Genomic DNA, 19,264 nt, shown 5'->3' on the forward strand with positions numbered 1-19,264 from the left:
CGTTTTATTTGTAGTACTCAGACTCAGTTTATCCTGCTGTTACATTTCTACCTTACGTGACCGCTGTCCGCACTGAGGGCGTCCACACATGGCTATTTAATTATTCTCAGCGGAGACGGGGGCGGGAGCTGGGGGAGGGTGGGGGGTTCATGCCCTGACAACCTGCTTCCCAGAGGACACGATGGCCTTTAAAAGCGTCTAAAGAACAGATGGTAGCCACTGAGGTGCATTATGGGGGTTGTAGTTTTTGAAACTTGGTCCAAATCACAGCGTATTATTTCTTTATCCTGTTTTTTCAGCTTTGGTTGATTCGCAGGTGTAGATTTTGGGCGGTGGGGGTGTTGTCTCAGCATTTAGACGCATGAAGCACATGAATCTACAGCTCCTCTCCCCTGTGAACGACGCAGAGGAATTACCGAAGAGACAAAGACTTTTTTCATGCGTGGATAAAGACGCTTTCATGTCAATGCGGAAAATATGCAATAATTAATAAAATCAAGTGTCTGGCAATCACAGTTTCCTGGGAGATGGATCTACACCTATGGGTGCAAAGGTGCATTTCACTATAAAAAGCAAAAAGGGTGAAGCAGGATGAACAGATCCTGCGGAGCTGCTGTGGAGTCACTTTATTCAACACAAAATAAAAACGATGCTCTCCTTTGATTCACTCAGAAACATTCAGGAGGTCCAAACCCAGCATCAAAGAACTCTGATTTTTTTCCTTTCGATTTTTACACTTTGTGCTTCAAGGTAAATGTGGGACCAGTGAATTTTCCTCCTCCTTTGTGATGTTGTGAATGAGACCGTACTTTCTTAAAGTCAGAAGTAACTTTTCTCATAACCTCCCCCCCCCCCCCAGAGTTTATTTCATGTCTTTAAACATGTGCTGTTATCTCAGCTCTACCTGGGGGATATTTCTAATTTCAGAAATTAGTTAGAAATTAGAAATTACTGCATGTCAACTAATCTGCCCTGAAATCTGTTAAGATAAGATAAACCTTTACTAGTCCCACACGTGGGAAATTTGTTATTTTATGTTGTTAAATTTGTTGAAATCTTTTGAGTATTTGTTTTTCAGGTGGAAATCTATGTCCTCTTTGTAAAACAGTTATTAATTGTGTCTAAAAATGGCATTTGTTCAGTATATTTACTTGTTTCTTATAAAATAATTAAAATGAAAACGGAAAAAAACCCCTCTCAGTTCTAATAACATCTCCCGGAGCTGGTGGGCCATCCGTGGGTCTCGGGCCCGGGGACACGAGGCCTGTAGGGCCTCTCTCCCTCGGTCATCCACAGAAACTCAGTCAGAGCAGCGGAGGGCGGGGCCGGGCGGGCCGAGCAGCCGCTGACTGACACAAATTAATCACAAGGTGGAAAATCAGAACAAGAAGTGCGGGGCTCGGCGTGTGCGGGACAAACACCGTGGACAAAGTGCGCGGGGCCTGCGGACTCTGAGTCTGGACACCCTCTTCGCCCCGTGAACGAGGCGACAAAATAAAGTCACGTGATCCAAAATGGGCAGTCCTCTGACGGTGCTGAAAAAAGCCATTTTCTGGCGCTGCTGCAAATTCTGTCCAAGTCCCAAATAACTGAGCCGCCCTGCGCCGCGAGGACGCGGACCCTCGGAGGAGAGACCAGGTAGGACCGCGCGTCGCGGATCGCTTTTGTTTATCGCGCTCATCGCGGCTCAGTTTGCGGAGGCGCAACGCGAGGCGCACGGTGTCACATTCGAGTCTCCCTTGTTCGCCTCCTGGTACAGCAGCCCTGTCAGTGGATTTAAGATGGCTGCTTTGTGTACCAGTGTGCTTTTCTGCGGCTCGGTGCCCCCCTCCGAGCCGCCGCTTTCGCCCGCGGTGCTGGGTTGAGGTGCGGGCTCGGACGGCGGAGCTCCGCGGGGAGGGGAAACGCTCTTTGTTGGGCTGGAGGAGATGAGCTGGTGCACGAGATGAGGCCACACAGGGGCGATCGAATAGCCCGCTGCCTGCCGTGTGCCCCTCACAGTCTGCGCTGAGCTGCTCGGCTCCTGCTCCCGGCTCGTCCCTGAACCCAGCACCGGGATTTGTGGGCTTTCGTCGGCTCCGTTTGTTGTGGTTTCGCGAGCCGCTGACGCGGTGCAGACAATGTGTGAGGAGATCCGGGCACAATGTGGGGGATGACCTGCAGTCTCCAGCAGTAAGCGCTCATAAAAACCCCCTCACGTTCTCTGCTTCTTCTGCAGATCAGCCCAGATGGATAAAATGCAGCCTAACCGGATCAAAATCACAGATCTGAACCCACACCTCACATGCCCTCTGTGCGCCGGCTACCTGATTGATGCTACGACCATCGTAGAGTGCCTGCACTCCTGTAAGTTCCTCACATGAATGCACCACCTTACATGCATGCACACCGTTTCCATCAGACCTCTGCTCATGATGATGTTGAAGGGAGGTGAACAGGCGTGATGTTGAGTCACACACTCCACCTCAATTAGGCCTGTAGGAGGTCCACTTCAGGGACCACACTTGCACAGCAGCACATGACTGCATCTTCTGGGTTGTGTTGAAACTGCTTGTGCTGGATGTTCATGTTAAACGTGGGCAAAGTTTCAACTGACGGTCAAGGAATCCCTGTGAGCCAAAACGCCAGGCTTCACACTGACAGACCTTTCTAATCTTGGATCTGTGTGATGTCACAGAGAGGGGATATCCCTAATATGGGTTTCAGGAACCCATCAGAGCTAATCTACGGAGAGCCATCAACTCCTTATTAATGCTGATGTTCTGAAAATTGCTGCAGGTAGCCTCAATGAATAAGAGCAAATGGAGCTAAATGGCTAAAATAGGTTCTTACACCTGCTTCGAGAACACGGGTGGGAAGCCGGTTTCATTCAGAGAGCCGTACTTACTTAAATGATACAAAGGACTACGCAGAGCTGAAGCACTGTGCGCCACATTTGCTAAACTCCACCACTTTGGTAGACATAAGGATAAGAATGAGTCCCACAACTTTCTGACAGGTTGGTCGCTCTGTGACCGTCTCGAGTACCACGACATAAAAGAATCCACTGAAAAGCTGAATCAGTGTTTCCTTTTTATTTATATTCACCATCTGAGTAATAGACTAGGCCTGGTTTAGGTTTTCTTTCCGTATGTTTGAGGCCGGTTTGAGACAGAGGGCTGGCCTCCTCTGGGACTTATTTTGCTTTTTAAAGCCATCATTTTCTTTGTTTTTGTAAACGTGGTATCAGTTGTGTAAATGAATTTCAATGACTGCCCCTTTTCATTTAATTTTGCCTTTAAAAACACTCTCGTCATACTAGATATTCAGTCCAGGCTCATGTTCTCTGGATGCTGTTTGTTTATAAGCAATAATTAAATCAGACATTAAAAAAAGTAATTAAGAGGTTTCCGTGTGTGGATAAGAAGGAGCTGCTTGTGGTGGTTGATGGAGACGCTATCAGGAGGCTGCTGCTTGCTTCGTGCCTGAAATCAAAATGGCAGATGCCATAAAGCTGCTCATGGTGCTGTGATGTCACTAAAATTTACAGAAAGGTATTTTACTGCAATCAAAACCCATAAAAGAAACTCTTGATCATTGTCCTTATTTCTATTGTCACAGACACGAGAACCAGCGTTAAAACAAATACCAAAGAAAAGCCGACTGCAAGCGCAAGCGCACGGTTCCCACCCACCTGTGCAAGAGTAGCCAATCAAAAGAAAGATGGCTGGAAGGCAAACTGGCTTGTTTCAGACAGAGGAAGAACTGAGGGGATGCATGAAGGCTCAGAATAGGTAGATAGGGATTATTATGAATTGTGGTTCATGCAAAGCTGCTGTAGTAGAGTCAAAGAGTTAAACTATGAAGCAGAAATGTCTCGTTTCATTGTATGGCATCAAAAGCAGTCAAGAACCTGTGTTGACTCCTTATCACTGAGTAAATGAATAAAGAGAACGCCATCGGCACCAGGGAAGCGTGTCCTGGTATAGAGCGTCAGCCTGTTGCTATGCAGAAAACAGCACAAGCATAAAAACAATAATCATCATAAATTATTGTTATTTATTTACCCAGTCCTTTAGTCCCATCAGGAAGTGTCCCAAATCCTGGAAGTGACCCAGGAATGTCAGCTTAGCAGCTTTAATAAGACCTCTCTTGAATTCTCCAGATAGTAAGGAAAGGTGCTTCAATGCGTCCTTTGTTACCTCCTTTAGCAGAGGACACACCGGACCATCCTTTATGAAAGGGGAGGTGTTCACAGTTCATAGATGAGGCACCATCCAACAAACAGTCGGCGTGACTGACAGGTGCTGCAGAGCATCTATAAGTTTATACGTTTGTTTCCCAGTTCCTGGCTTTATCAACTGGTGCTAATCTTGGTTGAGGTGTTGCCTCACATGAAGTACATGTCTTTATATGAGCTCTGTCAAACTAGTTTGGAAGTTTTATTAAAGATGTCAAAGTGTGTTTAAGGTTCTGGATAATTAAGCTTGAATGCCTGTTGTCGTATCGCAGCCTTTCTAATTATCATGAAATCTTTTCTTTTTGTCTTTTGGCTCGCTGGAGGAAGTGATGGATGGAGTGATTTAGACAAAGATGAGGAAAAGAAAGATTACTCTGAAATATGTTTTATTTTATAGGTTTTATGTTCTGTTTTTTTATAATGAAGAGATATTTTTCACTGGTGGCTCTGCTTTAGATGACCTGCATGAGGCAGCGTGGTGAGAAAACAGGGGGTAGTGTGATGTGTGTTTTGTAGCAGCAGACATCCTCCATCAGGCTGGTTAGCAGTCCGGTGTGAGCGCAGATGGATTCTCTGAGCATCCAGCTTCTGTGCCTGAGTCCTTCGCACTTCTGCTTGACCTCGTCACACTGAGGTCACGGAAACAGAGGCTGGACTGCATCAACGCAGGGAATTTTCCTTTGTTAATGAATTTTAGGGCAAAGTCTGCAAACATTTAAGCATATTTTCAAAATCAGATGTCCTGTTGAACGTGCACATTACATTTTAAAGTAAATTGAATTCATATTATGCTTCCAGATGGCTGTCGAGTGGCGAGATCTTTTATTTACTTTATCGCGCACATACACCTGTGGAGATGTTGGGTTAATTTTGGGTGCTGTGGACACCAAACACACACAAACACACAGCTCTATGTAAGTGCTTTTTCACTCGAGCACTCACTGAATTTGGTTCAGGATCTTCCCAAAGGACACTTCTGTGTGCAGACTGAAGGAGTCGGGGATTGAACCACAGACCCATGGGGCCTGTTCAATCTCCTGAGCCTTAGCTGTTGAAGAGGCCTCTAATGACACAAAAAACCCTTTAAAATAGACAAACGCATAAAAGAAGCGACATTACTAAAACTGTATGCTTTGCACAGAGTCTTCATCCTGAGGGTAAAGGAGGAGAGTGTTCTGGTCTTTCTGCTGCTCGTCCTCTAACAGCTTGTTCTCTCTCCACATGTAGTTTGTAAAACATGCATCGTTGCCTTCCTCGAGACAAATAAGTTCTGTCCTCGATGTGACGTCCAGGTCCACAAGACGTGTCCACAGCTCAGCATCAGGTAATCCAGTCTGCTTCATGTCAGTTTTTTTTCCTAACCTCTCCAAATTCATGATGTTTCATATCTGACACGAATGTTTTTCTTTTCTGTTTTTCATTCCAGAGCAGACAAAACTCTGCAAGACATTGTTTATAAGCTCGTTCCGGGGTTATTCAAAGGTAATGACCACAGTTTTGGGAGGCAGCGAAGGCTTAGTCATATCTTTGTCATAGATTTCAGTTTCACGATGCGCGTGGCTTTCCCGCAGATGAGATGAAACGGAGGCGGGACTTCTACGCAGAGAATCGTGTGCTGGAACCGGGGGAAGTGGTGGAGACGTTCAACATAGCAGAGGATGAAATTATCAGTCTGTCCATACAGTTCTACGAGAGGAACAAGTGAGTCAGTCATTTCCTCATTTTTATTTTACTCGAGAATAAGAGCGAGAACCGTTAATCTGTGGTCTGTCGCACTAAAAGCTACTGCTGAGAGAACAGCGAGTTCGCCTGCGTGTGTCCTCTGTTATATTTGCTCTTATTTAGCTATTTATGTGCATGTATAGATGGAGAAGATTTACTTCATCCTCAAATTTTGTCAATTATTTTTGTTACAGCAGCCAGAAGTGGAAAAACAACTTGGCTCAATAAAAACGTAGATTTAAAATAAAAAATCTATCTATAGATATCTAGATAGAGAGATAGATACAGATATATATCACTTATTAAATATTATAATTCATGTATAATGGGCAGCTTAGTAAGTAAAATCTTCCTTTAATGAGATAAATGAGAAAAGCCTGTGAGTGGTGCAGAGGGCGTCTCAGGTCATTTGTCATCTATGGGTATGCACAGACATTTGGATGAGCTCTGTTCAGCTGAATCCAAACAGTGTGCTGATTCAAACTGAAATCATTCACCAATGAAGGAGGAAAATTCCCCCAGCAGCTCATATGGACTCAGTCAGACAGCTGCGAGTTCAATATTCAGGCCACACAAGCAGCCAGACCAGACTTCCACCGCTCTTCCTTCACAAACTGGACATTCCCTCCACATTCCTGCTTACTGCTCAAATTAATATCTGTTTGCCCAGAAGTCCCAAAACCAGGTACGGTCAGATCAGTGCAGGCTCAGCTACGTTTCACTGCAACCGAGTGGTTCTTTTTGTCCAAACGCCGCATGTTCTCCACGATGACAGCTGGATGAAATGGTTTATATTTCCTCATCTAAGATTTCCATTTAGCTTTAGCTCTGAAATCCTGTGTCCTGCTCTGCAGCTCCTCCAGGGTTGCAGGCCTCGCTCCCATCAGCGCAGTCAGCTGAAGACTCTCCATTGCTGAGAGCGTAAAAAGAAGGAAAACCACACGTAGGCATGCAGAACCTGATTTGACAAGACTTTTAAAACAACAAGTAGTCATTTCACCTCTACATAAAACACAATCTACCACAAAATATGACTTTATCTGTGAATAACGTTGTTAAAATCAGAAATAAAATGAGTTGAGTGAACAGCACAATGCAAACAGTTATGTAGAAGTCCATAAAATACTTTAAAATACTATAAATACTAATACAGTATTTATATGAATCCCACAGCTGTTAGTTAATATTAAAATAACAATATTATCAGAACAGTTTTTTTCTTCTCGCTTCAATGTGTTTGTAACTGGAAGCTTTTGATCATGAAGCGAACAGAAGCAGCTTCCAGCCGGGTCCCAGATTTGTCCAGGCACAATTTATCTGCAGCTCTACGTGGAGTTTTGTTTTTGTTCCACCAGCTGCAGTCTGATTCCTGCGAAAAACTCGTAAATATCATTAAAATGTAAAGAAATTTAATTATTGTTTAACTGCTTTTTAATTTCCCCCTGCAGAAATAATGAGAGGCAGCATTCAGAGATGGAAGGAGACAAGGTAAAGCAAAGATGTTTAAAAGCGGCAGCTGAAGTTAGCCGGTGTAATTATGGTTTTCTGGTCCTCATCCTGGATTAATGCATCCCTCTCTGCTCTTCTCTTTGTTCTCAGTCCAACGGTAAACGCTTCCTGCAGTGCCCGGCAGCCATGTCCGTCATGCACTTAGCGAAGTTCCTCCGCAGCAAGATGGATATACCCAACAACTATCGGGTAATTGGACACACCGCAGCCTCGCACAGTAACGTTTGCAGTATCGATTCTGCAGACAACTTCAAGGCTGAGGTGCAAAAATATAAACGCTTTGTTGTTCCACAGTAGCTGCTACAACGGCGAGGTCATATTGGGTTGCATTTGTGGGCTATAAAAGAGTTCTGGCAATCATCGCGCTGATATGTGAGCTTTCGGTGCAACGTGATAACGAGCAGACGCTTACCTGAAGTGACACTGCTCCGAAAACTGCAAAATTATTAATGCTGCTTTCATTTTTTTATGGAAGCAGTAGATCAAATGAAGTCAAAGGAAACCCACAAGCGAATTACAACCCAGCTTCACACGATTCACCTTTTTTTCGGGGTGGTCTACATGTATGTAGATCCCTTAGCTCAGATTAGCACAGTATATCTGGCTATTCAGAGCCCTGCTTTATAGGTGTGGAGGAGTTGTTCCTCACTCGTGTGGGTTTAGTATTCCAGGTATGTGCCACTTGATAATAAAGTCAGGCGGCTTGAAAGACATTTTTAAAAACACATTTTCTCCACAAAAAGCTGCTTTGATTTCTGCTTGAAGAGGAAGATGAGCCAGGCTGAAGGATTTCACACACAAGTCAAATATGTGCAACTTAATCCTATTTGTATGAAACGGTACGTGATTAAAACTGTAGAGCGACGTGGAAAAAACAAAGCTGCGCCTCAACCTCTTTGTTTTCAGAAACACGGGTGAAGTAAACCGTCAGGAGCATAAACTGGCCTAGACACAGATTCACGTAAAGCTTGGAGTCTGTTTAAATCCAGAATTATCTTATTTGTACGCAGGGAAACAAACCTTTCGCCGTGGTCGTTTATGTCGGTACAAACTTCAAACAGCTCGCCTGGCAGAGGACGTTTTCCCCCGCTAACGTGTTAAATGGGTTTCACGGTGTGTTACAGGTGGAGGTGCTGTATGGGGACGAACCCTTAAAGGACTACTACACACTAATGGATATTGCTTACTTCTACGAGTGGAGACGAGTGAGTGAAACCTTTCATGTCTTTGACTTTGAAACAAACATCAGCAGCTTGATTTGAAATGAGGAGAGTACAAAATGTATTTATTTTTTTTATTTTTTTAAGGGTCTGTTTGGATTCAATCAATATATATATATTTAAAAAATGCATTTAGGCTTGTAGACATGGTCGAGACAGTCTGCTGAAATACAACTCGAGTATCAGGATTAGGGCTGCCACGATTAGTCGACTAGTAACGATTACGTCGACTATTAAAATCGTCGATGACTAATTTAATAGTCGACACGTCGTTTGAAGCTTTGTAAGATCCCAAAAGACGCAGGAATAAGTAGTAGGATTTAAGAGTGTAATAACGGACTGAAACAGAAGATGGCAGCACTGCATGTACAAGGATGCCAGCTGCCGTTAAACCCCGAAGAAGAAGAAGTAAGTAAGTAAAAGTAAAGTAAAACTTTATTTATATAGCACCTTTCAAGATAAAAATCACAAAGTGCTTCACAGAAGCTAAAACCTAAAAATAAAAATCAACTAAAAGCAAGTTTAAAAAGATGGGTTTTTAGCTGTTTTTTAAAAGCGACCACTGAGTCCACAGATCTCAGGCTCAAAGGGAGAGAGTTCCACAATCTGGGGGCCACAGTTCCAAAAGCTTTGTCGCCTTTTGTTTTCAGCCTCGTGTGCTGGACAGCAAGCAAGCCCTGGTCACATGACCTCAGGGACCTGCTGGGAATGTATGGATGCAAAAGTTCACTTATATACGTTGGTGCTTGTCCATGCAGGGCCCTGAAAGTCAAGGTCAAAACCTTAAACTGGATCCTGAATTTAACGGGGAGCCAGTGCAGCTGAATCAGCAGGGGTGTGACATGGGAAAACTTGGAGGACTTGGTCAGAAGCTTTGCAGCAGCATTCTGAACAACTTGCAGACGATCCAAAGAGGCTTTACATAAACAAGTAAACAAAGAATTACAGTAGTCCAGACGAGATGAAACAAATGCATGAATGACAATTTCTAATTCGGAGCGCGATACAATGGGACTCAGCTTAGCAATGTTTCTCAAATGATAAAAACAGGAGCGAACCAAAGAAGCTGTGTCCCAGAATTCATAGCGCGGCCCAGCTCAGTTGTCAACAATGGCGGCAGCTAGTTAGTTTTAACTTTACTCTTATTATTCTTTCTGGGTCACAAAATAAACGTTTAACATATTTTCAGGCGAGAATGTAGCTGTGTAAACCTCAAATATCTGCTCAGTTTATCAGGACACCACATATTTTCAAAAGCGCTCCGACGTTTTGGATGTGTTGTGGTTGTTGGTGCCGGGCGGGTTGGTCTGAGTAGAAACGGCTGATCTTCTAGAATTTCCCCTCCCAGCAATCTCCAGGGTTTACAAAGAATGGTCTGAAAAACAGAAACTGCCAGCAGTCGTCTGACCTGTGGCTTTAACAGGGTGTTTTTGCCCAGAGGAGAATAAGCAGAATTGGGGGGAAAAAAGATTTCCCAGAGGTAACCGAAGCCGCTGTATCCACTGTCCTCACTTCAAAGTCACCAGACTTGTTTTGTTAATCTGGGACTTTTTGGTTTGAACAAATCCTCACTCACTACTTTCGCTAACTACTTTTACTCCCCTGTCCCGTAAGTTAAAGTTCTTGAATCCAAAGGTGTCTGGTGATTTGAGGAGAGGACTATACCAGCTTCATTTCCCCGACTGTAAGGGAAAAATTGTAGAAATGTTTTAAATGTAGTTTAAATTGTACGCATTAATCTTACAATTTAAACAAGTCTGCATCTCCCAACAAAGGGCTGTGCCGACGGCCATCTGCTGTCTGTAATAACTGACTCTACCAAAGAGTACCTCGCATAATCCCATTTCAAAAAAATCCAAGTAAATCCTTTGAGAAATTAAAAAAACAAGGCAGACTAAAGTCTGATGTGATGGATTACTGTCCTGAATAAACTTCAAGTCCTTACAGGCTGAACTGGTATAAACTGTAAAGCAAAACCAGGAACTGCTGGGAAGGAAACAGACGCTCCTAAAAGAACAAGCTCAAACAGGATGACTGTGTGGCCACGATGACTGTGCTTCATCAGGCCGACGTTGTTAAAACGGCTTGGGTCGAGTGGTTTGGAGAGAAAGTTAGAGAGGCAAGGCTGAGGTGGTTTGGACACGTCCAGAGGAGGGCTGGACAAAGGATGCTGAAGATGGAGCTTCCTTGAGCAGGGAAAGAGTAAGAGCACAAAGATTCATGGATGGAGGGCATGCAGAGGGGAGGCCCGGGATCAGGTGAGATGGAGGGAGATGATCTGCTGTAGTGACGCCCGAGGCAAAGCTTTTCCCAGCGACAGCAACAGTTTACTACTTTAATCAGATGCAGTGAAATCTGACTGAGCTGTTTTCAAACACATATCGCAGCCCTCCACGCTTCAAGCGACTGTGTCAGACTCGCTCACATCAAATGCTTAAGCCACCAGTTTCCCAGGTGGGGTCACAAAGCGAGCAGACACCCTCACCCCCTCGTTCCCAGTAGAGGGGAAGATCTGATGTCCAAATCTCTCTTTCAGGGTTTATTTTCCCGCACATTAAACGTTTTGGTCTTCTACCAAAGAAATGATCACTTGATGACCTCATCGAGCACAGCAACGGCATCCAGATTAAAAATTGCAACATCGCAAAAGAGGGACTTCAATTAGAGATTTGTTCTATTATGTCTTTACTAACTGTGAAACCTGCATCTCAGTTAGCATGGTTTATCCTGCTTTTCACTGCAACTAGGACCATCGTTTACAAAGTGAACTTTATGATGATTTTTAAGACAGTAAAGTCTTCAGCAAAGTGTTTCCAGAGGGAGCAAACATCTTTTTGCAACTACAGATATCACCCCCTGCTGGTCATTAGAAAGAATGACAATCTGAGGCGTTTTTAGATATTGACGTCACTTTCTTTGAATCCAGAAGCTGTGTACATCTTTTATATACAGTCTGTAATTGTAGGCTGGAATATACAACAGTCATTTATCTGTGTTGACTGTCTTTGTGAGCAGCTGGGTGAAGCATTGCTTTGAATTTATCTTTGAAATGATCAGATCAGTCAGCCCTCTGCTGATGGAGGTAGTAAAAGATGCACTTGTTTTTTTGGGTTAGTATTTTGAGGATTTCAGCTTTTATTTCAGCTGCTGCATCATTGATCCTGTCCTAAACAAAAGTGGTGCCCAGATTAGCAGAGTAGCTGTTGGGTTCCTAGCTATCAGAGGACAAATACCCTTTTGTTGGTTTAGTGTTTATTGTACGTGTGGGACTAGTTTAAAAATGGACTCTGTGTTTTTAAGGGATTTCTTAAGGTCCTGTACACTCCTGTAAACACATTTTCGCTCTGTCTCTCTGCGTCCGTGCAGACTGGACCCATCCCTCTGCAGTATCTGGTCAAACCCACCCGGAAACGCCGGAGGCCGTCCCAGTCTGCTGCTCAGGGCCACTCCGACGGTGTCAACACCAGCCCAACGTCGGAGAGCGACTCTCAGAGCGACAAAGTCCACAGTCCCGCTGCCGCTCAGCCGGCCCGAGCCTCCTCTCAATCCAGCCCGGCGTCCCACAACCTCTCTCCCGCCATCCAAAGCTCCAACGGTACCACTGTGACCAACAACGCTCAGCGACACGCCCTCTCCTCCAAACAGGCCGCTCGGAAGGTGACTGTCAACGGCACGAGCTCCGGGGCCAGCAAAGAGGAGGCGAGGGGGGGCGACAAAAGCGGCCTGCCTCCCACGACCTAACGCGCGCGCACACGGCGGCGAGGAGGACACTGTTTGAATTGCTTCCTTGTTTCTTTGTGCAGAGCAAAGACAGCTCGGGCCTTCGTCCTTCTGGAAATGCGGGAGGCAGATTTGTGTTATCTTCCAGCAGGACAGACTGAAACGTGCAGCCAAATAGACACTTGTATGTATGTGCGTGTGCGTGCGTGTTTATGTGTGTTAGACTAGAACAGTGCACACATACAAACTGTACAGTATGTATCAAATGTGAGCATGTGTGCGTACATATGTATAAACTTATCTTTTATACAAGATATTGTAATCGTTTTGTATTGTACACGCAGTGGGTCTGTTTCATTTCCATAAGCATCGATTTGGCCTCCGTGAAACTTGAGACAAAATGCTGAAAGGCATTGCAGTGCGGCTCACTGCTGAAGCTGGATGTAAAGACGAGGAAGAGAAACTCTTGCTTTAAACAGTCAGACGTGTCAATAACTGCTGTATAAGTGTCCAGTATAAGCAACAGCTCATCAGGTAACACATGCTCATTAAATTGTTGATGCACTTTGTTACGGTCACTTCACACAAACCGACAAGTATTTTCCCGACAGGAGAAGCATTAATATTTACAGAAGCACTACCAAGCTGTTTGTCAGCGTTCTTTCCTTCATGGCAGTCGAAGAACTCAAAAGGGATTTTTGAATATTTGGCCATGTATGTTGTAGTTCCATGCATTCCAAGCATTCCTTTGATTTTTTTTTTTTTTCCTTCTTCTTTCCGTTCAACAATGATGCTTTGTTTTTGTTTTTTTCCAATTACAAAAAAGCAGCCATATGTGCATGTTTTAGGTCAATAAAATGTTTACTTACTAGGTTTTTCTGACCCGAGTGTCCTGTTTATGCTCCAAACAAATGTTCGCTTGACATCCATCCCGCCGACTCGTTCTCATCGTCCTCCTGAGAAGAATCAGACCGCCTTCCTTCATTTTAACGTGGTGTGAATTAAATGTTTGGCACAGCTGCATTATAAACAACTACAGCTGTATTTTATAATCTGAGATGTAACAGTGCTCATTAATTATTTTTTTTTTTTTTCAAAATATTTAGGGCGACTTCTAATTAAATTCACAACATGGTGCAAAGTGGCAGGACAGTTTTTTGTTTGTTTTGTTTGCTGTATTTAATCATTGCTTTGAATGCAGGTCCTTTCTGTGTCTGAGTGGGTACTCTGGCTTCCTCCCACAGTCCAGAGACGAGCAGTTCGTGGGGTTAGGCCAGGGGTGGGCAACTCCAGGCCTCGAGGGCCGGTGTTCCTGCAGGTTTTAGATGTGTCCTTGAACCAACACAGCTGATTTAAATGGCTAAATTACCTCCTCAACATGTCCTGAAGTTCTCCAGAGGCCTGGTAATGAACTAATCATGTGATTCAGATGTGTTGACCCAAGGTGAGATCTAAAACCTGCAGGACACCGGCCCTCGAGGCCTGGAATTGCCCACCCCTGGGTTAGGCTCACTGGTGATTATAAATTGCCCGCAGGTGTGAATGTGAGTGTGATGTCTCGTTGTGTTAACCCTGAGGTTAACAGGAGAAGATGAATGGATGGATGGATGACAGCTGTGGAAATGAAAGCAACACTCGATCATCTCAGTATAACACAAGGTCAGTTACACTTTAGGAACGACAGTCTGTCCAGTAGGAAGGATCAACTTTTGTGAGTCTTTGTCACTATTGGTAGCAGGAGACAATGTCTGAGCATGCTCCTGGATGGACAGTGCTATTTGGTAGCATCAGATGCATAACATCTGAGAAGTACTCAGTTAAATTCAGGACTGGGGACCTGATCCCATTCTCCTGGAGTCTGATCAGAAACGTGTATGAGCAGCTTGCTGTAGGTCACTTTGTAAAGCTCTGGTAGTGCTCCTCGTGAGCAGATACCAGTCCTGCTACTGGGTTGAAGCTCTTCTACATCGCTCCTCGCATCTGTTTACTGGTATCTCCTTCATTGTCTTGAAACTGTGCTGGAGACATCAAACCCCATGATGGCTCGTTTAGATGTGCTATCATGGAGCAGCTGGAAAACCTGTGCAACCCGAATTGAGTGCAGGTACTGTCTCATGCTACAAGTAGTCAGAAGGACCCCAGCAAAATGCAAAACCAGAGAAAAATTAGGAGGGATGACCAGATGGCAGTGATCTGTGAGCCTTAAGTGGCTCATCTTGTTCTTGCCTCTTCAGTGGAATGTGTTCTAACTGGAGAAACTGATATCCTGAAGGGGCAGGACATGGGGCCAGAGCTGCTTTAGCAAAAGTCCTGTTAAACAGATTTCCCAGCTAGAGCCATGAGAATGACATTTGTATTATTATTTAAAACCTTAACAAAGACATCAGCTCAGAGTACAGACTGCCCTGTTTATTTTTACTTTACATACACCATTCAAAAGTTCAGTGGAAAGAAGAGAGTGACTTGTCTCTGTGGAGTGAGCAGTGTGGGCTAATGACTGTCACAGCCTGCCACCAACTCTAATTTCATCTCATGGACATAAAACTGGAGCTTCAAAATCAAGGCCAGCATAGCACTGCATCCCAACTTCTTCATGGAGCGCCTGCCGGGTTGTTTCCGCAGGAATCTTCGATTCGCTAAATACCCCCAGTATAAACTGCTCGCTGTTTTACCGTAAAGTCATCCTAATGTGACTGCAACAGTGTCTTTGTCATGAAAGTCGAACTGATGAAAACACTGATGGGAAACGCACCCCCCTCCACCCTCAGGACTCTGCTGGTTCATGTAGCGGAGCAGACGCAATGAAGTGCTCCTTGTGCGTGCCGTCGCAGTAGGGCGGGTTGCTTGTGTGTTTGCATCCACACAACCAAACCGAGGCGTCTTTCTCTGGGACAAAGCGTAGCGGGGAGAGGCCCTGGGCTCGGGTTTTGTGGCTTCCATCACAGAAAGGCTGAAAGAAATCAAAAATTAAACGCTCATTTAAACAAGAAACAATGTGTAATGTGTAAAACTGTTTTAAATTTTTATATGCTACAGAAAAAAGCTTTCAGCGTTATAAATGGATCGGATTGTTTTGGAATTATGAAACCAATAGATCTGAAAATAATCTGAAACTTTACTCTTTAAAATGTTATAATTTATTTTTTCTTAATTTATTAAACAAAAAACAAAGCAACATTTATGTTTACGATGCTGAGATAATGACTGAATAAAACACCCGTGAAGCTGCCATAGGCTCCAGCGTGAACCCTGAATTTGACCAACAAAAGAAAGCGAATGATTGTGTAGGGCAGGGGTGTCCAACTCCAGTCCGTGAGAGCTTCTGTCTTGTAGCTTTTAGATGCATCCCTACTCCAACAAAGCTGGATCAAATTATTGGATTACCTCTTCAGCATGCTATCACGTTTGGCAACAGCCTGGTAACAAGCCATTCATTTGATTCAGGTGTGTCGCAACAAGGATGCATCTAAAAGCGGCAGGACCTGGAGTTGGGCACCCCTGGTGTAGGGATTCACCTGCTTCCTGCTGTGCCCACAGGTGCACCACGAGTAACGCTTCCCACCAACCAGCTCCACCTTGAAAGGCTTCTTAGCTGGGATGACTGGTTCAGGAGGACGTGTGGACAGCTTGACCTGAGGAAGAGGCAAACTTCTTTTAAAATACATTAAGCCAGTTTATTAGGAATACCATCCAATGTGGTGGGGGCTTGATTTTCACTGTCTCTGTGTTAGTTTGTTTCCTCCTCATCAGCCTTGGCTTCAGCTATCCTTCCTGGGTACACTTATGCATTCACACATATAAAATCTCCACTTACATAAACAAGCAAGCTCTCATACTGATATTACTGAAGTTCATAGAAGGCTACAGGCCTTGAGGGTACATACAATACTGCTCAAAATTCATATTAAACCTACAGTTCCCCACGTGATTTCTATGTTAGTGTAAGAATGCCTGTAGACTAATTAAAATCTAACCAATGAGGCCTCTAACCTCCATTAAAGCAACTGGAGGAGCTGCGATGTCAAACATCTGTTTTCTATTTCCAGTTTGGGGAAAATAAAAATACAAACTTGGCTCTGCGTGAGTTGGTTAGCTTAAATGTGGTACAGTTTCTCCAGTGCATTACTTTTTAATGTGTGTGAAAACAAATGGCCCGTTAACAGTGCAGCAGCAGTCTGCATCACATTTAGAGAGGCTAACATGTGCAGCGGTTACCTTGGAGACTGCCGTAGCGGCTAACCAAGGGTGCCTGAAGGTGAAACTGATCCATTTGGGCTCTAATTTGGTCACCACCGTGTTCATGTTTCCTCTGACAGCTGAAGGAAGATCAGCAACAATTTAAGAATCACGCGACAAACGTTGGAGACAAGTACCGCAAGCAAGGAGAGTCAAACGGAGACAGAAAAGCAAAACATAAACTCGGAGACGCAAGACAGCTAACTGAAGCTGCTAGCGTCCTCAACAGTCACGTGTTAATAGCTCAACCAATCACCGGGCACATGTCGGAGAAAGGCAGACTGAATGGAACTGATTTGGACATATGGAGGACCAAAATTGAAGTATAATGTATAGATTTATACATTATTTTACCAATATTTATAAGTCACAAGCTTTGAAAATATGAGCTATGCTGTAAGTATGTAACAAAATTTTAAAAACAGCAGAGAATAGGATGTATTTTTTACTCTCTTGAATGAAATCCTTCTGTGATTCAATGAAACACACAGAAAAAGATGAAATACGACAATAACACGTACAAACAACTAAATTTCTTTAGGGACAGAAGAAAGAAGCTAACACAATCAATAATATCAATTTAACCTATATACAAAATAAAGACTAAAAAAATACATGCTACTATGTGGTAAGTGCATTTTGTTTTTACTCTCGTTATCTTTGACTAATATTAAAATGTGTTTGATCTGAAACTTTAAGTGTGACAAAAATGCGAAACACTAAGACGTCGAGAAGGGAACGACTGCTCCGCATCCATCCTGATATTTTATAACTCCAGTGCGTGCACGTGAGGGGGACCAAGCCCTCACGTGCTGTACCTGCAGGTTGACTCTCACAGAGCATCGGGGCTAAAGGTGACTGAAGGAGGGCGCGTCAGGTTGTTTGTTTGCACAGAAAAAGAAGAAGAAAGAAATCGGGAAATGTCGGCAGTCTGCTCCGTGGATGTCCCACCGTGACTCAGCATTCTTTAAATACGGCCGCAGCAGCAACGAGAGCAACACGAACAGCTGATAACACAATAATTAACACGAACACTCGGCAGGCAGACTCACTGTGGGAGAATAAGCAGCCAGGAGGAGCTGAGGTCGTCGGAAGGTCTGCGCACCTCCTCTGCGCATGGCGACTACAAACCGGGCTGTGTTCATGCTGCTGCGGGCCGCTTGTACTCCAGCTCCTGATGCTCCTTTAGAGGAAATCCGCGCACAGCTGGTTCACAAAACTCGAACCGACTTCAGTAAAAGTTACAATATGGCTGACAATGCAAGCTGATTGGGCTGTAAAAGCCTCCCCGCGATGAGGACACGCCCCCTGTCTCACCGCTCCTCCTCCTCAACTTCCTCCCACGCGCTGCATCCATCGTTATATCGCTCATAGCTGCAATAAATAATAATGTACACACCAGTCGTTAATGAATGACTGACTGCTTCATTACTCAGATATCAACCCTGAATGCGTGGAAGTCCACTAGCGCATTTTTTTTAAAAGAACACACATGAATGACTTAAACTAGTGAAGAAATCACATATGTGAAGATGACATCAAAAGCTTTTTATTTCCAAGTGAAAACGAGATTCCACATTAATGAGAGTAAATTTGTTTTTTGTTCTTTTAAAATATATACATTTCAGGGATTTTTTCTGCACTTAAATAATTTTCATTAAAAACGTGTTTTTAATGTGGGGGACATCAGTCATATAACCATAATTTATATTTTCGTTTATCTATGGGCAGAAAAAATAGAAAAAGTAAGCACGTAAGTAGTAAGCTAACACAGACTTGGATCAGTCATGTTTAGTGACCCCCCACATCCTGATGGGCTTTCCTCAACTTAAAGCAAGAAAGTCAGTATTAGTAAATATTTTATTAACGTTCACAAACCATTATGTTACATGACCCTTATGAAGTCTAAAGCTTGCCTTATTAAACAGATATAAAAAAGGTTATTCAGTATGTCAAAATGACATAATAACTTTATATAATTGTTTTCACGGTCTGATAATAGCATCATGATGATGCAGTGCTTATGTTGGTGTGTATGTGCATGTTCTCCCTATAAATATGATACGTATTATGAGATTAATAAAGGATGAATCCTCACATAGACCCAATGAAAGGGGAAACATTTTCAGACTAAGAGTAATAAATAAATAAAATAAAAAAGTTTTAAAAGCCACGCAGAGGTCACCAGACTTACTTTCCAAACGTTGCCTGAGGTGAAAAAAAATTCAATATTTTTGAACAACGTAAACGTCATTAAATTGGAGCCTAAAATCACGTGGTGCTGATGAAACCACGCAAGGTTCGATTTCCGATCCCTTTTTATTTCTTGTTTGCTTTTCTGGTAAAACTTTACAGACTCGGTGTCCTTTCACAACGCCGACGATAAACAAACCTTCCCGTGAGGTCCGGTAGAGTCTCAGTGATGCTGGACATCACGACTGGTTCAGAAAGCAACAGCTTGGAGTCTTACTGGTTCAACAGATGACACCACATAAACCTGGGCCCTCATTTTACCACTGGTATTAATCAAATGGCCAACTGGGTGTAACCCCAAACTTCATACCAGGACTGCTGACCCCTTAAGAGTCAAACCCACATCCTTAGATCCTCATGCAGGGCCCTTCTGACTGCAAGCTTA

The 19,264-nt window shown here is 43.7% G+C and overlaps 2 protein-coding genes across 4 annotated transcripts; one reads left to right on the forward strand and one right to left on the reverse strand.

Moving 5' to 3' along the window:
• The first annotated feature begins 1,232 nt into the window (after positions 1-1,232).
• On the forward strand, positions 1,233-13,531 carry LOC146668826 (polycomb complex protein BMI-1-like). The gene is made up of 9 exons (XM_085410856.1): positions 1,233-1,638; positions 2,219-2,346; positions 5,447-5,543; positions 5,646-5,701; positions 5,791-5,920; positions 7,390-7,429; positions 7,541-7,639; positions 8,575-8,655; positions 12,037-13,531. Exons 2-9 carry the CDS (start codon positions 2,229-2,231, stop codon positions 12,409-12,411), a joined length of 996 nt encoding a protein of 331 aa, XP_085266982.1. The 5' UTR covers positions 1,233-1,638; positions 2,219-2,228; the 3' UTR covers positions 12,412-13,531.
• A 1,247-nt stretch (positions 13,532-14,778) lies between these two features.
• Positions 14,779-17,877, reverse strand: LOC146668827 (uncharacterized). 3 transcript variants are annotated; one of them, XM_085410860.1, is made up of 4 exons: positions 17,679-17,836; positions 16,606-16,706; positions 15,906-16,022; positions 14,779-15,340 (listed from the first exon to the last, which is right to left on the reverse strand). In XM_085410860.1, the coding sequence occupies exons 2-4, from the start codon at positions 16,690-16,692 to the stop codon at positions 15,155-15,157; spliced, it is 390 nt and encodes a 129-aa protein (XP_085266986.1). In that variant the 5' UTR covers positions 16,693-16,706; positions 17,679-17,836; the 3' UTR covers positions 14,779-15,154. The 3 variants fall into 3 exon arrangements, with proteins under 3 accessions (XP_085266986.1, XP_085266983.1, XP_085266985.1); XM_085410857.1 differs by lacking the exon at positions 17,679-17,836 and adding an exon at positions 17,463-17,672; XM_085410859.1 differs by lacking the exon at positions 16,606-16,706 and having other exon boundaries at positions 17,679-17,877.
• Positions 17,878-19,264: the final 1,387 nt, after the last annotated feature.

Source organism: Rhamphochromis longiceps, linkage group LG6 (assembly GCF_057381845.1).
Source record: "Rhamphochromis longiceps isolate RC_006_pf linkage group LG6, R_longiceps_female_GT1.1, whole genome shotgun sequence".
NCBI lineage: Eukaryota > Metazoa > Chordata > Actinopteri > Cichliformes > Cichlidae > Rhamphochromis > Rhamphochromis longiceps.

Bases quoted from the DNA above. Each gene is read 5' to 3' on its own strand.
- LOC146668826 (XM_085410856.1), top strand. From the start codon at position 2,229: ATGGATAAAATGCAGCCTAACCGGATCAAAATCACAGATCTGAACCCA. The intron at 2,347-5,446 runs GTAAGTTCCTCA...CTCCACATGTAG, and splicing joins CGTAGAGTGCCTGCACTCCT to TTTGTAAAACATGCATCGTT. The intron at 8,656-12,036 runs GTGAGTGAAACC...GCGTCCGTGCAG, and splicing joins ACTTCTACGAGTGGAGACGA to ACTGGACCCATCCCTCTGCA.
- LOC146668827 (XM_085410857.1), bottom strand. The intron at 16,023-16,605 runs GTAACCGCTGCA...CCTCTTCCTCAG, and splicing joins CCGCTACGGCAGTCTCCAAG to GTCAAGCTGTCCACACGTCC. The intron at 15,341-15,905 runs GTGAATCCCTAC...GATTTCTTTCAG, and splicing joins GTGGGCACAGCAGGAAGCAG to CCTTTCTGTGATGGAAGCCA.